The sequence below is a fragment of the Dipodomys spectabilis genome, unplaced genomic scaffold (genome assembly GCF_019054845.1).
Source record: "Dipodomys spectabilis isolate Male_0828 unplaced genomic scaffold, ASM1905484v1 ptg000760l, whole genome shotgun sequence".
Taxonomy (NCBI): domain Eukaryota; kingdom Metazoa; phylum Chordata; class Mammalia; order Rodentia; family Heteromyidae; genus Dipodomys; species Dipodomys spectabilis.
In genome coordinates this window covers 388858-407931 of record NW_024871437.1, presented here as the reverse complement: position 1 = coordinate 407931, position 19074 = coordinate 388858, and the positions used below count along the sequence as shown (strand labels likewise).

The following is a 19074-nucleotide window of genomic DNA, read 5'->3' as shown; positions in this document are numbered from 1 at the left end:
TCTGGACATGGACACATTCTCCACTGAATAGCTGAAGGAGGTCCCTCCGTCCTGCGGGGTCCCCCCCATCCTGCGGGGGTCCCCCCCGTCCTGCAGGGTCCCCCATCCTGCGGGGTCCCCCCATCCTGCGGGGGTCCCCCCGTCCTGCGGGGCCCCCCGTCCTGCGGGGTCCCCCCCGTCCTGCGGGGTCTCCCCCGTCCTGGAGGGTCCCCCGTCCTGCAGGGTCTCTCCATCCTGCGGGGTCCCCCTGTCCTGCAGGGTCCCCCCGTCCTGCGGGGTCTCTCCGTTCTGAGGGGTCTCCCCGTCCTGTGGGGTCCTCCCATCCTGCGGGGTCCCCCATGGGGCGGGGCCGGGGCGGGCACAGGGGCGGGGCGAGGGTCCGGGGCGGGGCCGGGGTGGGGCAGGGCCAGGGGGCGGGGCGGGCTCGGGGGCGGGGTGGGCTCGGGGGCGGGGCAGGCTCGGGGCCGGGGTGGGGCAGGGGACAGGGGGCGGGGTGGGCTCGGGGGCGGGGCGGGCTCGGGGCCGGGGTGGGGCAGGGCCAGGGGGCGGGGCGGGGCTCGGGGGCGGGGCGGGCTCGGGGCCGGGGTGGGGCAGGGCCAGGGGGCGGGGCGGGCTCGGGGCCGGGGTGGGGCAGGGCCAGGGGGGCGGGGCGGGCTCGGGGGCGGGGCGGGCTCGGGGGCGGGGGCGGGCTCGGGGGCGGGGCGGGGCTCGGGGGCGGGGCGGGCTCGGGGGCGGGGCGGGCTCGGGGGCGGGGCGGGGGCAGGGCCAGGGGGCGGGGGTGGGCTCGGGGGCGGGGCGGGCTCGGGGCCGGGGTGGGGCAGGGCCAGGGGGCGGGGGCGGGGCTCGGGGGGCGGGGCGGGCTCGGGGGCGGGGCGGGCTCGGGGGCGGGTCGGGCTCGGGGGCGGGGCGGGCTCGGGGGGCGGGTCGGGCTCGGGGGCGGGGCGGGCTCGGGGGCGGGGCGGGGCAGGGCCAGGGGGCGGGGTGGGCTCGGGGGCGGGGCGGGCTCGGGGCCGGGGTGGGGCAGGGCCAGGGGGGCGGGGCGGGCTCGGGGGCGGGGCGGGCTCGGGGGCGGGGCGGGCTCGGGGGCGGGGCGGGCTCGGGGGCGGGGCGGGCTCGGGGGCGGGGCGGGCTCGGGGGCGGGTCGGGCTCGGGGGCGGGGCGGGCTCGGGGGCGGGGTGGGGCAGGGCCAGGGGGCGGGGCGGGCTCGGGGGCGGGGCGGGCTCGGGGGCGGGGTGGGGCAGGGCCAGGGGGCGGGGCGGGCTCGGGGGCGGGGCGGGCTCGGGGGCGGGGTGGGGCAGGGCCAGGGGGGCGGGGGCGGGCTCGGGGGCGGGGTGGGCTCGGGGGCGGGGCGGGCTCGGGGGCGGGGCGGGCTCGGGGGCGGGGCGGGCTCGGGGGCGGGGCGGGCTCGGGGGCGGGGCGGGCTCTTGGTGTTGCGGGGTCTCTTGGTGTTGCTCCTTGTCCATGTTGCTGTGTGGAAGCTCTGGTGTGGTGCCAGCCCCCTGCCGGTTCTTACTGGGACTTCCTGGCCACCGGACTCCCATCGGGAAGTCCCTCCCGATGTCCCCATCTTCCCATTTCTCCGCAGTCACTTTCCAAGCTGCCGCAGGCCCAAGGCGCGATCCCCGCACCGCCCTTGGTTGATTCCCGAGTCTCCCGCAGACCTCACGCCATCTCTGCCCGGCTGTAGGTTGTTCTGCAGCCTCCCTCTCTCCCAGACCTGGGGTCCTCAGCCACCCCTGGGCGGAAGCCCCCCCCCCCCCCCCCCCCCCCCCCGCCCCAGGGTGAGAAGATTGGGGAAACAGTCACCAGATCTGAGGAGAGCCCTCATGCTCGGTCCTCAGGACCCCGCGCACACCTGCTGCTCCGTGGAGCAGTTCGAACCGCCTGAAATGCGGGCCAGGCTTTCCTCCCCCGCTCCTTGTCACCCTGAGGATGGCACCCGAGCCCCCGCCGGTACCCGGGGCTCAGCCTCCCCTGCCTGTGCCTGCCCTTCCGGCCTCAGCCGCTGCCCTCGTCCACCCTGACACCGGCCGTCCCCGGCCCCCACCCACTGTCCTCACCCCTGCTCAAACTTCCCCGGCCAGCGCCACACCCAGCCAGCTCCCCCAGCCCTCCTGGATGAGAGTCCTCCTCCCCCCTCCTCCACCTCCCCCTCCTCCCCCTCCTCCCCTTTCTCCCTCCCCCTCTCCCCCCTCCTCCCCCTCCTCCCCTCCCCCTCCTCCCCCCTCCCCCCTCCTCCCCCCTCCTCCCCTTTCTCCCTCCCCCCCCTCCCCCCTCCTCCCCCTCCTCCCCCTCCTCCCCCTCCCCCCCTCCTCCCCCTCCTCCCCTTTCTCCCTCCCCCCCTCCCCCCTCCTCCCCCTCCTCCCCCTCCTCCCCCTCCCCCTCCTCCCCCTCCCCCTCCTCCCCCCTCCCCCCTCCTCCCCCTCCTCCCCTTTCTCCCTCCCCCCTCCCCCTTCCTCCCCCTCCTCCCCCTCCTCCCCCTCCTCCCTCTCCTCCCCCTCCCCCCTTTCCTCACTGACAGGCCACTGCAGGAGCCTCCCCCTGCTCCACAGCCCCAGGCCTCCCCCCGCCCACCCTGAGCAGGGGGGCTGCCAGGTCCTCACTCTAGGTCAGCTTGCACAGATGGAATTTGCTCGGTGCTGACTCTCAGGCGGGGGCTGTGCCCCTCCCTCTCCCCCCCTCCATCCTCCCCCTCCCCCCCTCCCTGACAGGCCACACAGCCACCCCCACCAGGGCCTGCTTGGGATCACTGGGGAAATAGCCTCAATTGGCCTGGACAGACCCGATCGTTATCAGGCCACCGCCCGGCCTTCCCGGGGGTCAACCGTCTCGAGAGCTCGCGGAGGGCTGCCCGGCTACCGCAGCACCCTGCTCATTATGTCTTTATATCCTGAGCTCCTCGGCCATTCTAGGACTCGTCCCTCCACAGCCCACAGCAGATGCCCACCCCGGGCCGGAGCCACCTCTCAGGCTGAGGCTCGCCTGGTGCCCGGCTGGCCTCGCGGCCCCACGGCCATGCCCCGCGATGACAGGCCCCAGCCCCCTGACCCCCCCCCCCCCTCGCTCCGGCCACTCCTTCCTGAGAAGGTCCCCAGCCTTCCAGAAAGAAGGGGCACCCGCAGGGCACAGAGCTAGCCCTGGGCGGAGCGCTGTGCGGCCAGCTGCCGCTCCCGCCCGTCCCCCGGGCCTCTGCTCCTGTGCCTCGTGGCCGCCTCACAGCCTCTCCAGCTGCGTCTGAACAGCTTCTGTGGACACAACCTCGATCGCCCCCTGGTGCCCACGGCCCGCAGGATCCTTGGCCCCAAGTCGGGTCTCCTTCAGGCCCGCCGCCCCCGACCCCCTGCTTCTGATGCCCGCCCCCTCCCGACACCCCCACTCCTGCCGCCAGACCCCTCTCCAGCCCCAGGAGGCCCCCCCGCCCCGCACCCCCCTTTCAGGCACAGGCATTCTGCTGATGGGGCTCTGTCTGCGCTCCTGTCCGAGCCCCCCTAAGAGCGGGGTGGCTGGGCAGGGACCCCGGATGGTGACATGAACAGACAGGTCAGCACTAAGAGGTTCACGGGCCGCCTGGGGCAGGGGGCGGGGGAGGGGGGCGGCCACCCCGGCCTAGGCGCAGGGCCGGCTCCAGGCCTCACCATCTCCACAAAGTTGAGCAGGGGCTCCTTGTTGTGCTGCCAGAGCCCGTACAGCGCCTCCTCGGGGGGGAACTTCACGCAGCCCAGCTCCACCGTGAGCTCGAAGCAGTTGCTGTGCAGGTAGTTGAAGTCGGACATGCCTGAGGGACAGGGCGGCCATGTCAGGGCTCCCAGGCCGCAGCCCCGCCCGTGCAGCCCCGCCCATGCCTGCTGGGGGGTGGGGGTGGGCACGGGGTGACAGAGGTCAGTGATTGGGCAGTGGGAGGCCAGCACTGGCCGCCACACAGGCTCCCACGTCCCAGTCACGAGCCCGGGGCCCAAGAGCCCACGTACAAGCACCAAGACATCCCCACACTGTCCCCACCTCTCCGGGGAGGGTGCCATCAGTGCCCGGGGAACGCAGCCTGCCACACTGCAGAGCCAGCGAGGACAGTGCCCCCCCACCCCCCTGTGCCTGACACCCCCACCAGGGCAGCGCCACTGCCACCATCACAACACAGTCCCAGGCTGCGTGCACGTGTCCACGGAGTCCTCCCAGCTGCCTGCCGCCACAGGGACCCCCGCTGGCCTCTCCCATCACCTGCCCCAGAGGTGTTGGCACGCGCCGGTCATACAGGCCAGGGGATCCACTCCCGGGGCTGGGTGAGAGAGCGGCAGCCCCGCTCTGGGGAAAGCGGAGGTCACCGAGGCCTGCTGGTGGCGTCGCAGCGCGTGGCCCACGTGTGCAGGAGAGGCTGAGCGTGAGGTCCCCCCCGGCCACGCCCAGCACAGGCCTAAACCTGCCGTTCTATCATCCTCATGCAGGGGGGCACGGTGACCAGAGAGCAGATATCGGGGGGCTGGCTCGTGAAGGTATGTGGTGGGCCCAGCGATCACCTCATACCCACGTCCACCCGGGTTGCTGCTGCAACCTTCCAGGAAAACACGGGGGTGGGGGGAAACTGAGTCACAGACAAGGAAGTCTCCCGTGGGCCCCTGGGTATTTTTCCAGCATAAGCACAGCCCGGGTGGGGCTCTGCTTACCAGCACCCGAGTCTTCGTCTGGTGATGCGTTTCTCTCTGGAATGCCAGTTTCACGGGGCTCTGGCATTTCATCTGGCTACACTGCCCTGCCCCGCTCTGCCGGTGAGCCCGCTGCCTGCCCTCCCCCCCTCCCCCCCCTCCTGCCCCGCCCGTCCCTGCCCACCCCAGCAGGCCTGCCCACCCCAGCAGGCCTGCCCGCCCCAGCAGGCCTGCCCACCCCAGCAGGCCTGCCCGCCCCAGCAGGCCTGCCCGCCCCAGCAGGCCTGCCCACCCCAGCAGGCCTGCCCGCCCCAGCAGGCCTGCCCACCCCAGCAGGCCCACCTCCGGTGAAGCTGTACCAGTCGGCCCCGTTGATGATGCTGCCATGCTTCAGGAAGTTGCCTCCACACCTGTTCTCCGACCTGTCCATCATCATGGGGTGGACGTCCGCATAGGCTCTGGCCAGCAGCTTGAACATCTGGAAAGGGCATGGAGGAGGACGTTCCCTTGCAGGCAGGCCCGGGAGGGAAGCTCCAGCAGACAGCGTCGGAGCCGGTGCCCGGGGCACGCGGAGGGGCGCCGGCTCAGCCCCGGCACACCAGGCCGGAAGGGTGGGCCTGGGCCGAGAGGAAAGGCACTGTGCCCACACCGATGGGGCCCTGAAGTCAGCTATTTGTTTGTTTTCTCGCACTGGTCCTTGGGTCTGAACTCAGGGCCTGGGCGCTGTTCCTGAGCTTTTAAGTTCAATACCATTGGAGCCACAGCTCTGTTTTTGGCTTGTTGGTAGTCAATTAGAAATAAGAGTCTCCTGGACTTTCCCGCCTGGCTCCAAACCTCCATCCTCAGGCCTCAGCCGCCTAAATAACTAGGATGACGGGCGTGAGCCAGCAGTGCCAGGCTGTCAGCTTTGCAGTTTATAAAGTGAGTGGAGGCCCTGCTTCCGAGGACCTCATCTCCCTGCACTTCATTCATCTATAAGCAAGCAGGACTCCCTGGGGATGATGCTCACACACCCCCTGTTGGTCCCCTGGTGCCCGAAGCCCCTCCCTGACCCTCTGCTGTGGTGGAGAGCTGCCCTCCCCCACACCAGCCACGGTGTGGGCTCCTGGCAGGACCCCTCCCCAACACAGAGCTTCCTGCACAAAACCTCCTCCTCTGAGCCGGGTCCAGGTCTCTCAAGTCCCGGCCATCTGAAAGTCCCCGCCAGGCCCGGAGCCTGCCCGGGTGGACGGTCCACACAGTGTGATGGAGTCCGGGCCTCCTGGGCCAGGCTGTCGGGGCACAGCCCGCCCGTGCTTCTCCAAGCCAGAGCCAAAGTCCGAGCCCCAGATGTGGGGATGGGTGCATAAACCCTGGGCTGAGCCCAGACGCCACGCACGCGGCAGCACTGCCCCCTGCTGGCAGTGTCTGGGTCTGCACCCTTCCCCGGCAGGTCCTCACCCAGAGTGCTCGCTCACAGGCAAGGACAGAGTGGGGACTTCCGGAAAGAGGCTGTGACCAGAGACCGGAGGCGTCACGGAGCTCAAGACAGGACAGTGCCGGCTGGAGGACCACCGGCCCCCCCTCACCTTCTCATCGGGCGTGGGAGAAAACATCTTCCTCTGGAGAGGGTTCTTGGAGTAGTCGAAGGGGTAGGAGACCACCAGGTCGCCCCCCGTGCAGGCTGGCGGAGAGCACGAACGGGGCGCTCCGCATCCACTTCATGATGGCCTTGGTCTCGGGGGCCACCTGCGGGGGAGGGGCCGCCCTCGTACCCGGCCCCCAGGCTCCCTGCACGGAGACCTCGGGGCCCACGCCAGGCCCCACGCCAGGCCCCACGCCAGGCCTGCCCGGGGCTTTCCTCCCAGCCTCTGGGAACGTCACCCTCCAGGTGGCCAGCTCACAAACCAGACACAGATTCAGAGGGACCCGGCGCTCCTACCTTACCCCACCAGTAGTCCTGTGGGATGGGGATGTGGTCAGGGCGCGCGCCCCGCACCGAGGCCAGCCGGTAGAACTCGGACGTCAGGTCCGGGAAGTTGCGGTTCAGGTCAAGGTTCTGTGCATTCTGCCTCCCACTCGTCCACCCGTTATAGCCAGCACCCTGAAAACACAGGCCGGCCCGTGAGGGGCCTGCACGTAGCACCCGCTCCTTCCAGGAGGCCTGCAGCGGGAGGCCGAGGGTCCGGCCGGGGCCGCCATTTCCCTCTGGCTTTATGCAACTGAGCTCAGGGGCGGCCGGCCTGGCACCTGGAATGGCTGCCCTGGCCCTGGCCCAGCCTCCTGCTCCTACCTGACCCTCCCCACCCTCCGGCCCGGAGACCCCATGCCGCTCGCTCCGCCCCCCACAGCTCGGCACCACCCCAGTCCTTGTGAACCCCCTTTTTCTCTGTAGCATGTGTCACCTTCTGAGTGCACGGAGGAGTCTATGCTCACCCCTCCTGCCCTGCAGGCCAGACCTGGCCAGGGCTGGTGTCTGCGGAGCCTGCTCCACCCACCGCAACCGTGGGCACACACCGTGGGCCTGAACAACTGTGTATGCAGCAGGGAGGGTGCCCAGGGCAGCGGGAGAGCCCACCTCTGCCGCGGCCACCTCGTAGCCGTCAGGGTTCATGGAGGGCAGCAGGTGGATGCGGGTGGTGTTGAGCAGGCGCTGGATGCGGGGATTGCCCAGCAGGTACTCGGAGCACAGGTACTGGGCCAGGTAGATGAGCAGCTCCCCGGCCTGCCACCCTCGTTACCGTGGATGTTGCCAATGAGCTTCACCTCAGGCTCCACTGCGGGGAGAAGGCCGGGGTCCTCCCATCACAGACACCTCCCCAGAGCCCAAGGCTCCTGCCTGCACTTTGACCCTGAGCCTTGGGGCACCCTGAGGCCTCACGAAGGCGCCACTTCCGTGGAGCTCATTCCTTAGGGTTAGCCGGTTATTAGCACGGCAAACCGGACACCGGTAACCATATGCAATATTGCTGATGGATGTGACCTTCACGCTTGTGTGACAAGTCAAGCACACTGATGCTTGGCTGGGAAGGCCACAGTCCATGTGATTGCTGCAATGAGATGGACAGATGGACATGGATGGACTGTAGAGAGTTGATGGGTGAGTGGATAAATAGGTAGATGGACGGATGGCAGGATGGATGGATGAATATGGATGGGCTGTAGAGTTGATGGGTGAGTGGGATAAATGGATATCAGGATGGATGGATGAATGGATGGATGGATAGATGGATGGATGGATGGATGGATCAGTGGCTAGATGAACGGATGGAAGGATGGCTGGATGGATGGTGGAGGTGGAAGGATGGTAGGTGATGGATGAACAAATTGATGGATGGATGAAAGGCTACATAGGTGAGTGGGTGGGTAGATTAATAGATGAGTGGGTAGATGGATGGGTAGATTGATGATGATGGATGGATGAAAGGATGAAGGAAATGAGTGAAAGGGTGGATGGATGGGGAGATGGATAGGTGGCTGGATGGAGGGATAGAAGGAAGAATTGATAGGTGGCTGGATGGAGGGATGGTGGATGGATGAATGACAGGATAGATGGGTGGTGGCTGTGTGGACGGGTGGTGGATGAGAGGAGGCGTTTGGGTGGTAGTGAATAGTGTGGATGGATGGGTAGTGGATGGATGGATGGTTGTTGAAAAGCACGGCCCAGCAGCGTGGTTCACTGTGTTGCTGTAGACAAGAGGCCCTTCCTGGTGGGGTCTCCTGGTGCCCAACTGCAACGTGGGGTCTTCACCCCCCAGCAGCTTCAGCTCCGGGCCTGAGCACCCTTGACTTCACATTGCATGTCTCAGGGCGGCTGACTTCCACGCCGGTCACCTCCCTCGGCCCTCCACAGGGACGTGGACATCGGAGGCCAGATGCAGCCGATGCCCTGACCCTCTGCAGGAGAGGGGCTTTGGGTCTACAACACTGTTGTTGTCTGGGTCAGTAAGATAAACTCTAGGCTGGGGTGGGCAGCGTGGCAGAGTCCTGAGTCGCCTGGCTGGGTAGCATGTGGGGCTGGAGAGGAGTGGGGAGGTTCTGGGGTGGTCCTGCGTGAGCAACACGGCTGTGGGCAGGCTGGGCTGGGGGCGGGGGCCGGGGGCCGGGAAGGGCCCCACCCACCCCAGGACAGGGCCACACAGCTCTCAGGACTCGGGGATGGGGGCATCCCAGACACACCTCACAGGAAAGGGAGGTGCCTCAGCCAGGGGCTGAGTCTGTTAGAACATTCTAGAGGCCCAGATACAACCCATCAAAGTGCTTCTTCCACAACTCAGAGTGGGCAGCAGATACACTGTGGGAAGGTGTGAGTTTCTACAGGCTGAACAGAGGCCGCGTTCCCACAGGGCTGTCCCGGTGTGAGTGCGGTAGTCACACCATGCTGCGGGTGGCACTGTCACAGCCAGGCAGAGAGGAGGGGACACAGCCAGGATGGGGACATCTAAACCCCGCCCGGGCCGGGGCCCAGAGGCCCGCGCGGTGCACAGCGTCAGGGTCGCGGGTGCGGGTGCCCTGCCCCTGGCGTCCTCTCTGTGACCTGCCCCCTCCTCCCCCCCGCCTGCGGACCACCCCCCGCGCTGGACCGGGGCTCCCCAGCTCCCCATCCTCAAGCCAAATGGATGAACGAGGGACCCCTCCGTTTTTAGGAGGCCATTCCCTGGGATGTGGCCCACACCCAGCTCCCCAAATTACCTGCCCCCCAAGGCCCAGTGGGCCCAGAGCCCTTCCTGGAGATACAGCCCTGTGGAGGCCCCTGACACTCACACAGCTCGTGCTGCCCGGGGCGGCTCGAGAACTCAATGACCAGCAGGTCCTTGCCGTCGAAGCTGCGCCCGATGCTGTAGGTCCTGGCCACCTCGGGGCAACGGGCAGCTGTCCGCTTCAGCACCCGCCACGGGCAGCTGTCCGCTTCAGCACCCGCCCCATCTGTGCATAGGAGTGATGGGCGAAGCGGATGAAGGCGGGCGGCAGGCCCGAGGGCGGCTCCTCCTCCACCTCCAGGTCCCCTGGGGGAGGCAGAGAAGCCGGGTTGGGGGGAGAAGCTGGGTTTGATCTAGAGTAGCTGGGATCTGTCTGGAGAAGCTGGGGCTAGGCTGGAGATGCTGGGGTTTGATGGGAAAAGCTGGGTTGGGCGGGAGAAGCTGGGTTGGGTGGGAGAAGCTGGGGTTTGGTGGGAGAAGCTGGGGTTTGGTGGGAGAAGCTGGGTTGGGCTGGAGAAGTTGGGGTTTGGTGGGAGAAGCTGGCTCAGTCTGCCCTGCTGGCCTCCCCCCTGCTCTCCAGGGATGCTCAGCCTCTCCCCGCATCCTGATCCCTGACCCACACCTCACTTCAGTCCCCTGTGGGTTTGGGGGGTTCCCCACACATCCCACTTGGACGGCACTGCCAGCCTGTGGAACATCCTGTCTGTGACACTTAGAACAGCGTCAGCAGGCTCGACGGCTCCGCTTCCCACACAGAGAACGCAAGGTGGCTTTCGGGGTGCAGAGCAGAGGAGGTGCCCCTCGGAAATCCTGGGCTCATGGAGGGCTGCCACCCTCCTCTAGGCCTCCGGGATCCGATGCCGCCCTGCTGCCACCCGGCACTGACGCAGGCTGAGCTCTACCCGCTTCTTGGCGCCGTGGTGGGAGCTGTGCCGTTACCAGCGTGGATCCCGGAGCAGGACCCGGAGCAGCTCACAGGCTACGCACATGCGGACGCTGCCGTCCCCGCTCCCGGGCCGTCCCATGGGGGCGAGGGGGGAGACCAGGGGCAGGCCCAGTGGGACCCTCAGCCCCTGCAGCTCTTCCTGCTCCCCTGCTTCTCCCTTCAGTCGTGGCCGCGGCCCTGGGCGGGGGGCACTCTCCTTGCCCTGAGACCCCCAGAAGCCCCAGGCAGCTCCCCCACCAGCCCCGGGGCCACAAAGAGTTAATGTGCTTCCCTGAGACTCCCTGGCTGGCCTGTGGGTTTTTTTTATTGTTTTGTTTCCACCGCTCAAAATGGTTGTTGAGCAGAAAGAAAGTAGGTGGAACTGGCAATTTGGTGACAGAGATGCCCAAAATAATTTCCCCGGGGCAGCATCCCCCGGGCCTTCGGGGGGGGGGGGGGCAGCAGGCGGGGCCCACTGTGGAGCCGCCCGGTCTCGTTTGACCCCCCCACGCAAGCCGGGCTGGGGCGGCCTCTGCCGCCAGCACACACCACCCAGCTGCCCACACGCTTGCCCTTCTCAAGGCTCTGAGCTCCTCCATCTGCCTCCAGACACAGAGACAGCAGCACACAGCTGACTGGTCTCTGGGGACACACTGATGTCCCCTGCCCCCCCCCCCACGTCCCAGCACCGAGCTATCTGAGAAATGGACGAATCAGTTCCTCCACCCGCAGCCAGCCTGGCCCCTCAGCAGAGCCCCTGGGCCACACGCCCCTCCGCAGACCCCACTTCTGAGATCAAGGAGTGCGGTGACACAGGCTCTGGGCCTGGCTGTGGGCTGCGGCGCCCAGCGGGCACACGGGCCATGCAGGCTCCCTTCACGCCGGCTTAAACTCATGACAATGAAGCAGAACGAAAGCACCCAAGCCAGGCCTCACATTCCACGCCCAGCTGGCGGCTCCAGGCCCGGACGCCACCTAAAGGCACGGGCCCATCACAGACGGCAGAAGCCCCCGGCACCCGTCCTGGGATGAGCAGCTCACCGCTGCCCAGGGCTGGCCGGCCACGGCCACCAGCGGGTCCCAGAAGCAACTGCAGCCATCTCCCCACAGCTCCACACACATGCCTGGTCCCCAGAGCTGCTGCTGCTGCCTGTGGCCCCATCTCCCACCCCATGACCCTCGAGGCCCCCGTGGCTTGGCCTTGCTTACCCCGGAGCAGCTCCAGGGGATCAAAGCAGCCATCCTCCTCTGGGGCGAAGTAGCGGGCACAGTCCAGGAAGTAGGGCCAGGCCATGTCGATGGCGTCGAAGGCCGGCCGGCAGGCCTCCCGCAGCCCCTCGCAGACGCGCCGGCAGGGTCTGCGCACGCGGCCGCCCTCACACCTGGGGGCCAGCACGGCGCAGCCCAGCAGCCGCAGGTCCGGGTTGCACTGCCCCTCCAGCAGGTGGTGCAGCACGCCCAGCAGGATGTACTCAAAGCTGAACTCCACCGCCTCCCGCGACCGGTGCTCCAGGGGTGTGGGGAAGGCCGTGCGGTTGTAGGCCGTGCCAGTGCATGTCCTGAGCTGCAGGTCCACGCAGGTGGCTGGGGGACAGGGGGAGCGGGTCACGCGGAGAGCTGGGACCTGGCGGCCCCCACCCAGGGGTGGTAGCAATGACATCAGCCAAACGGGGACCAGGGGGAGCCGGCCCTGGTGAGGGGTGGCCGGCAGACCGGCAGACACTGGAACAAGCTGAGGAAGACAGCCGCGAAGCAGAGTCTCCAAGGACCTGCTCACAGCCGCGGGTGGAGGACTGGGCTGGGCCCTCTCGGACCCACGAGTTTGGGCTCAGAACCTGGATGAGAAGCCGGGTCGGCAGCCGGGTGGCAGGCCTGGCCCCGCTGCGCACCCCCAGGACAGCGAAGGCCCAGGCAGAAGGAAGCAGAGGCTCCTAACCTTGGGCAGTTGTTTTATTTTTGCTTTGGAGCCCGTGCTGGGCTTGCTTGAACTCAGGGCCTAGGCACTGTCCCTGAGCTTTTTGGCTCAAAGCTAATACTCCAGCACTTGAGACACAACTCCACTTCCAGTTTTGTGGTGGTTCATTGGAGAGAAGGGTGTCATGATCATGCAGGCTTTGAACCGTGATCCTCAGACCTCAGCCCCTGGAGTAGCTAGGATTACAGGCGTGAGCCACCAGTGCCTAGCTTCTTGGATGTTTTTGTGTCTATCGTGGTTATTTTTGCAGCACCAGTGCAGATGGGCTCCAGCCGCTTTACCTCTCAGGCCCTCGGCCACCGGCACGGCCCGCACAGGAGCTCAGGCCACATCCCCACATCAACCACTCCTCCCACCCGTCAACCACACCACATGTGTCAGCTTGGAGTACAAGGCTCGGAGTTTGCCACTTTCCTTGTCAAAGCTTAGAATGTCAGGGCTGTTTGCACTCAGCCTTCCCTGATCAAAACACTTTACCAGCAGGGTGCCGGCAGCAGCTCATGACTACAATCCTTGCCACTCAGGAGGCTGAGATCTAAGGGTCTCAGTTCAAAGCCAGCCAGAGCAGGAAAGTTCAGAAAAGTCTAAAGACTCTTATCTTCAATTAACTAGCAGTGAAGGTGTGACTCAAGTGGTAGAGCACCAGCCTTCAGCAAAAAGCCAAGTGAGCTACAGGCCCTGAGTTTAAGCCCCACTACTGGGGTACATGTGTGTGTGTACAACACACAGATATATACACAGACACACACGCATGCATACACATATGAATTCATACACACACATACACAAATGCGCACACACACAGAGTCTACCTGCCTACAGCGCTGACCTTTGTATGGGGAAAGTTTTTCCCGATGGTTGCCTCTCAGCCCTCCACGTACACATATCACTGCTCAAATCTGACAGCCAGTGTGTTTGCCTCTGGAGAGCCAGCCTTGCCCTCAGCATGAGCCAGGGCACTTTGGATAGGTACATTTCAAAACCATTCAATGAACCAAATGCTAGGATTACACCTGTAATCTATTTAGGAGGCTGAGATACGGAGGCTGATCATTTGGCACCAGCTCAGGCAGAAAGATAAAGATCCGCTAGACTCCATCCCAGAATAACCAGCGGCAAGGCCGGCTGGGTGTGCGGCTCAAATGGTGAGCAGCACGTTACACAAACACAAGGCCCTGAGTTCAAACCCTGATATGGGGGGGCAGCACCCCAAGAAAGAAATGTACAATACACAAGGCATTGATTCAGTGCCTTCTGCTTCAAGGCACTGACATCTAGAGCTGAGCCGGAGTCCGAGGCGGGCAGAGGCTGTCTGCAGGGGTGAGCCCGTGGGCAGAGTGGGGGCTGGGAGGCCAGAGGGGGAGAGGGCTGAGGGGGTCTGTGCCCTTGGACTCGGTCTGATGGAAAGCCGGGGCTGGGGTGCGTGTGAGGGTTAGGGAGGGTGGTACGTACCGCCGCCGTCTGCTTCCACGGCCTGCGGACAGTCACCTGGGGAGGGAAAGGCCTTGTGAGCCGGATGGTGGGGGGCGGCCCTGCTCCACCTCCACCTGCCCAGGCCTGCCTGAGCCGCCCAGCTTTTCCCAAGTGCTGCCCTGCAGGCCCCCACCACGTCTGGGCCGGTCAGCGCCTTCGTGTGGAGCAAGGACGCATCCCCCGGAACCGTCCCCAGCTCCTCTCACAAGGGTGCTGACCACAGCCCCTCCCAGGCCACGGAGGGCTTTCCACCCCCAGGGTCTCTGCGAGAGTGTGGGCTCACGCCTGTAATCCCAGCTCCTCGGAAGGATGAGATCTGAGGATGGTGGGTCAAAGCCAGCCCGAGCAGGAAAGGTGGTGAGATGCTTACTCTAATAAACTACTCAAAAAAAGCCAGGCATGGAGGTATAGCTTAAGAGGTAGAGCACCAGCCTTGAGCAAAAAGCTAAGGGAGGGAACAAGACCCTGAGTTCAAGTCCCAGTATCAACAAACAAATAAATGTGGGGGATCTCGCAGCTGCGTTGGGGGGCCCTCTCCCCAGAAAACAAAGGGATCGTGACACAAAACCCTCCCCAAAGCCCAGCCTGGGGGGCGGGAACCTCACTGCAAATCCCAGGAGAGGCAGAAGCCAGCACAGGTGCCCGCGGGACTCCCCGGGGGCCGGCCAGCCTTTTCGGCTCCCGTCTAGGCGCGTCTGACTTGCAGCCATATTGCCGTCTCTTCCTCCTCGTGTGGTGCTGGGCTGGGGGCTCCCTAGCTTTCACCTGCACAGGTGCTGTTTTCCACAGCCACCAGTTGTTGAATTCGAGCCTCCCTCCCTGCCCACCCTTTGTCGGTCATGGGGCTTGAACTCTGGGCCTGGGCACTGTCCCTCAGCTCTTCAGCTCAAGATGAGCGCTCTACCACTTGAGCCACAGCACCACTTCCTGTTTTCTGGTGGTTTAATGAAGATAAGAGTCTCTCAGACTTTCCTGCCCCGGCTGGCTTTGAACCATGATCCTCAGACTTCAGCCTCCTGAGTTGCTGGGATTCGAGGTGTGAGCCACCAGCGCTCGGCTTGAGCCTCTCTTTTTGTGGCGGACAGGATCGGGCCGAGAGCCACCAGCAGGCCTCTGTGGCTGCTGCCCTGGCCACCATGGGTTTGGAGAGGCGGGTGGGATGGGGGCCAGGGTGCTCACACAGCTTGCCAACTACAGCGTGAGGTGGGCCTGGCCCCGCTGGCTGCGTTTCTCTGCACCTGATTTTCATCCACAAATCAGGAGATGGACCAGCTGACCCGCGTTGCTCTCGGCTCTCCACATCTGCCTGACTTGTGGGAGCCGGGGACTCTTCAGGGATTGTTCCTCTCTGCCCACCCACGAATACTCTGAGATGTGCCCAGATACTTGGCTCCCAGCAGCCTTGGGGGGCGGGTATGACAGACGGGTCCCCAGGGGATCTAAAGCCACACACTCCTGCCCAGCAGCCACAGGCCAGACCATGAAGTACCTGAAAGGCACAAGTCCAGACTAAGGCTGCCGATGAGTATAAACAGGCAAGCCTAGTTGCACACTCAACATTAACAAGAAACACGAAGTATTTCATGAGTACATTTTTTGGCAGAGTTTGCACCCAGGTTCTTGTACTTGCTAGACAGGTGCTCCCACACCCTGGGCCACGCCCCCAGCCTTTGGTGTTCCTTTAGTTGCCTTTCTGATAAAGACTCAAGTTTTGACCCGGGGGCCAGCCTTGGACCTCCATCCTCCTGCCTTTACCCACAGAGTGGCTGAAATTACGGCCGTGCATTGCCACACGTGGCTAACACATCATTTCTGCGTTAACGAAAAAAATATGTGAATAACATTTTGGATGTGTTGCTCGAAATCTGTGTTTTTAAATTAGCTTCTTATCTTTCTTTTCAAGTGGCTATTGAACTGTGTCAAATTAAGAATGTGGTTAGGTTGTTACAGGTCTGAAAAAAAGACTTTTTAGCTGTTCACACGCTAGATCTCTCCTGAACACCAGGGGGCAGCGTTTCCTCAGCCCCTTGATGGAGATTCCCCCCCTCCCTCCCTCCCTCCCTCCCTCCCCTCTCCAAGGGCCTAGAGCTGGCTCCTCGGGCCAGGTGACCTCTAATGAAGGAGGCAGCCGTGCGTCAGGGTGGTCAGGAAGGTCAGGACGTCAGGCCACCTGCCCCTCACACAGCTGAGGACAGGAGCCAGGTGTGCCCCGGATGTGAGGCGCACCAAAGAGACAAGCCCAGGGAAGAAGCCAGGCTTGTATGAGTCCTGGCAAACGGGGGCAGGGGCAGAGGGGGGCAGCCGTGGCCACTCTTGGCAAGGCAGCAGAACTGAACACCCAGCCCTGCCCTGGTCCTGCCGGGGTGGGGGGGGGGGTCTGTATTTCCATCCATAAGTAGAGGGAGAGGGGAGCCCAGGAAGAGCGGCTCATTCCAGAAACTCCCTGGAGCCAAGTGGGGTTCAAGGAGCCCCAGGAGGCGGGCTCCCCTGCCCTGCTGCCTGGTGAGGGACATGGGGCCACTACCCAAGCCCAAGGAGGGGCCAGACCACCCCCCAGCACACCCTGCAGAGAAGGGTCAGGAAGGCAGGCTCCTGGCCCGACCCCTCCCCCACAGGTGACTACTGAGGCCGCCTGGGCTCCCCAGGTCCCAGGTGCCCCTCCACCACAGGGCCCGTGCATGCCCAGGATCACAGGTGGAAACACCTGTGAGTGCGTTTCTGCAGAAGAAGGGGGGCAGGCCAGGAGGAGGGGGAGGAGGGGGAGGAGGGGGAGGGGGAGGAGGAGGAGGAGGAGGGGGAGGAGGAGGAGGAGGAGAAGGAGGAGGAGGGGGAGGAGGAGGAGGGGGAGGAGGAGGAGGAGGGGGAGGAGGAGGAGGGGGAGGAGGGGGAGGAGGGAGAGGAGGGGGAGGGGGAGGAGGAGGAGGGGGAGGAGGAGGAGGAGGGGGAGGAGGAGGAGGGGGAGGAGGGGGAGGAGGGAGAGGAGGGGGAGGGGGAGGAGGGGGAGGAGGGAGAGGAGGGGGAGGGGGAGGAGGGGGAGGAGGGGGAGGAGGAGGAGGGGGAGGAGGGGGAGGAGGGAGAGGAGGGGGAGGAGGGAGAGGAGGGGGAGGGGGAGGAGGGGGGGAAGGAGGAGGAGGGGGAGGAGGGGGAGGAGGGAGAGGAGGGGGAGGAGGGAGAGGAGCGGGAGGGGGAGGAGGGGGAGGAGGAGGAGGGGGGAAGGAGGAGGAGGGGGAGGAGGGGGAGGAGGGAGAGGAGGGGGAGGGGGAGGAGGGGGAGGAGGAGGAGAAGGGGGGAGGAGGGGGAGGAGGAGGAGGGGGAGGAGGAGGAGAAGGGGGAGGACGGGGAGGAGGGGGAGGAGGGGGAGGAGGGGGAGGAGGGGGAGGGGGAGGGGAGAGGAGGAGGGGGGAGGGGGAGGGGGGAGGAGGGGGGAGGGGGAGGGGGGAGGAGGGGGGGAAGGAGGAGGAGGGGGAAAAGGGGGAGGAGGGGGGGGAGGAGGAGGAGGAGGGGGAAGAGGGGGAAGAGGGGGAGGGGGAGGAGGAGGGGGGAGGGGGAGGAGGAGGGGGAGGAGGGGGAGGAGGGGGAGGGGGAGGAGGGGGAGGGGGAGGAGGAGGAGGAGGAGGGGGAGGGGGAGGAGGAGGAGGGGGAGGAGGAGGGGGGGAGGAGGAGTGGAGCCTGGCACCGCACACACGCTGGGCAGGGGCAGGCAAACCCCCAGGGGCCACCCCAACCCCAGCTAGGACTCCCTCTGCCCTCTGGGCACACAGGCATCCGCTGCTGCTGCTGCTGCTGCTGCTGCTGCTGCTGCTGCTGCCAACCCTGGGGTGAGGACTGGATCACCACAGGCCACCCAGGGCAGGAAGACGCCACCCCAGGAGGGCAGGACCAAGCCCAGGCACAAGCCCTCCCAGGTGCCCCCGGGATCTTGCTGCCCTTCCCCCTCTCAGCCCCATACCCCCAAGGGCCTACTTCCGGTAAGCTGGCCTGGCTGGAAGGGAGGGGTCGGGAGTTTGCGTGGCGGGGTGCCATTCCGTTCCTGGAAGGCCCCGGACCTCAGATGGCCTCTGGGCCGTGAATTGCTGGCACCTGCTGCTGAGGCCCACCTGCGGGGGCTCAGGATCCTCAGCACTGTGGGTGCCCTTCCTCCTCCCTCCCCCATGTCCCCCCACCCCCAGCCTTCCTGCACCTAGACAGCCAGGAGCCTGGGGCAGAGATGGAGGGCACCCACAGGGCCGTTCTCACTGATTGCCGCAGACTGACTGGGAGAGCCGTCTTGGGGATGGAGGGGCGTCTCCCGCAGGGCTGCAGCTGGGGGTCCTTACCGGCGGGGGCCCCGGCGAGGGTCGCAGCCGGGGCGCGCAGCGCAGGCCAGGCCCAGGGCAACCAGCAGCAGCGGTGGCGACAGCATGGTGGGCACACGCAGGCGGTGGAGGCGCCGTGATGTGGCACTCGGGCCCGGCGTCCCGACGCTGCTGCGCGGCTCCACGGCCGGGCGGAGGGGGGGGGGCGGGGGGGCTCCCTCAGCGAGGAGCGCAGGAATCGGGTTACAGTGGGCAGCACCAGAAACCGGAGAAGGAATCCCGCCGCGCTGGCTCCCCCTGGGAGGGCGACCTGCCCGCGCAGAACCGGCCTCTCCCCACGGATCGGCGCACTCAGCCCCAAATTCTTGGCTGACCTGACCCACCTGAGAGCCCAGGTGTGGACAGAGGAGGCGCCGGAGCCAGAGGCAAGCGAGTGTCCCCTGCCTGCCCTGCCCTGCCCTGCCCTGCCCTGCCCTGCACACCGAGAGGTGCCTTCCGAGGAAGATTCCAGGTGGGAAGAGGCAGGCCAGCTCCGCCAGGGGCCACGGAGCCTGGGTGGTGGGTGGCACTCTGCCATGGCGGCCGGACCCAGCCAGGAGCTGAGCCAGGGCTCAGGGTCCTCACACACCCACCGAGGGTGAGGGGGTTCATGCAGGGAGGGTTCACAGGACTTGGGTCTGAACCCTAGACCTCAGCCACCACAGCCATGACCCTAGCCCTCTCCCCCTTGGTTATGGTGGGGCGCGGTGCAGGGGTGTCTGAGGCAGGAAGGGGTGTCTCAGGTAGGAAGGTGTGTTTCTTTCCCAGGTCAGCCTTGGACTGTGACCCCCTGCCAACACCCCCCGTGTAATGTAGCGGGGTGTGTGTGCGGGGGGGGGGGAGTCATAGGTGTGCACCATGCACAGTTATGGTGATTTGAGGCCGGGCTGGCAGCAGCTCTGGGGGTGCCCCGGGGAGAAGAGGGTGCCGGCATGGCCTCCAGACCTGGGTGCCAAGACCAAGTGGGGCTCCCTCAGCGGCTGCCCCACTTCCCAAGCCCAGGGCTCTGGGATGGGGGAGTTGGGGTCGCATGCAAGGCGTGGGCAACAAG

The 19074-nt window shown here is 66.1% G+C and overlaps 1 protein-coding gene across 1 annotated transcript; it reads right to left on the bottom strand.

The window, feature by feature from the left end:
- Positions 1–3635: 3635 nt before the first annotated feature.
- Cpz (carboxypeptidase Z) lies at positions 3636–18061 on the bottom strand (the record flags this gene model as incomplete). The annotated part of the gene is given in 12 exon segments (XM_042672696.1): positions 3636–3775; positions 4980–5115; positions 6206–6292; positions 6294–6365; positions 6559–6720; positions 7195–7338; positions 7341–7393; positions 9381–9537; positions 9540–9622; positions 11451–11825; positions 13669–13704; positions 18006–18061. Coding segments are annotated over 10 exon segments (1119 nt in total), but the record flags the coding sequence as incomplete, so codon positions are not given.
- Between the last annotated feature and the right edge of the window lie 1013 nt (positions 18062–19074).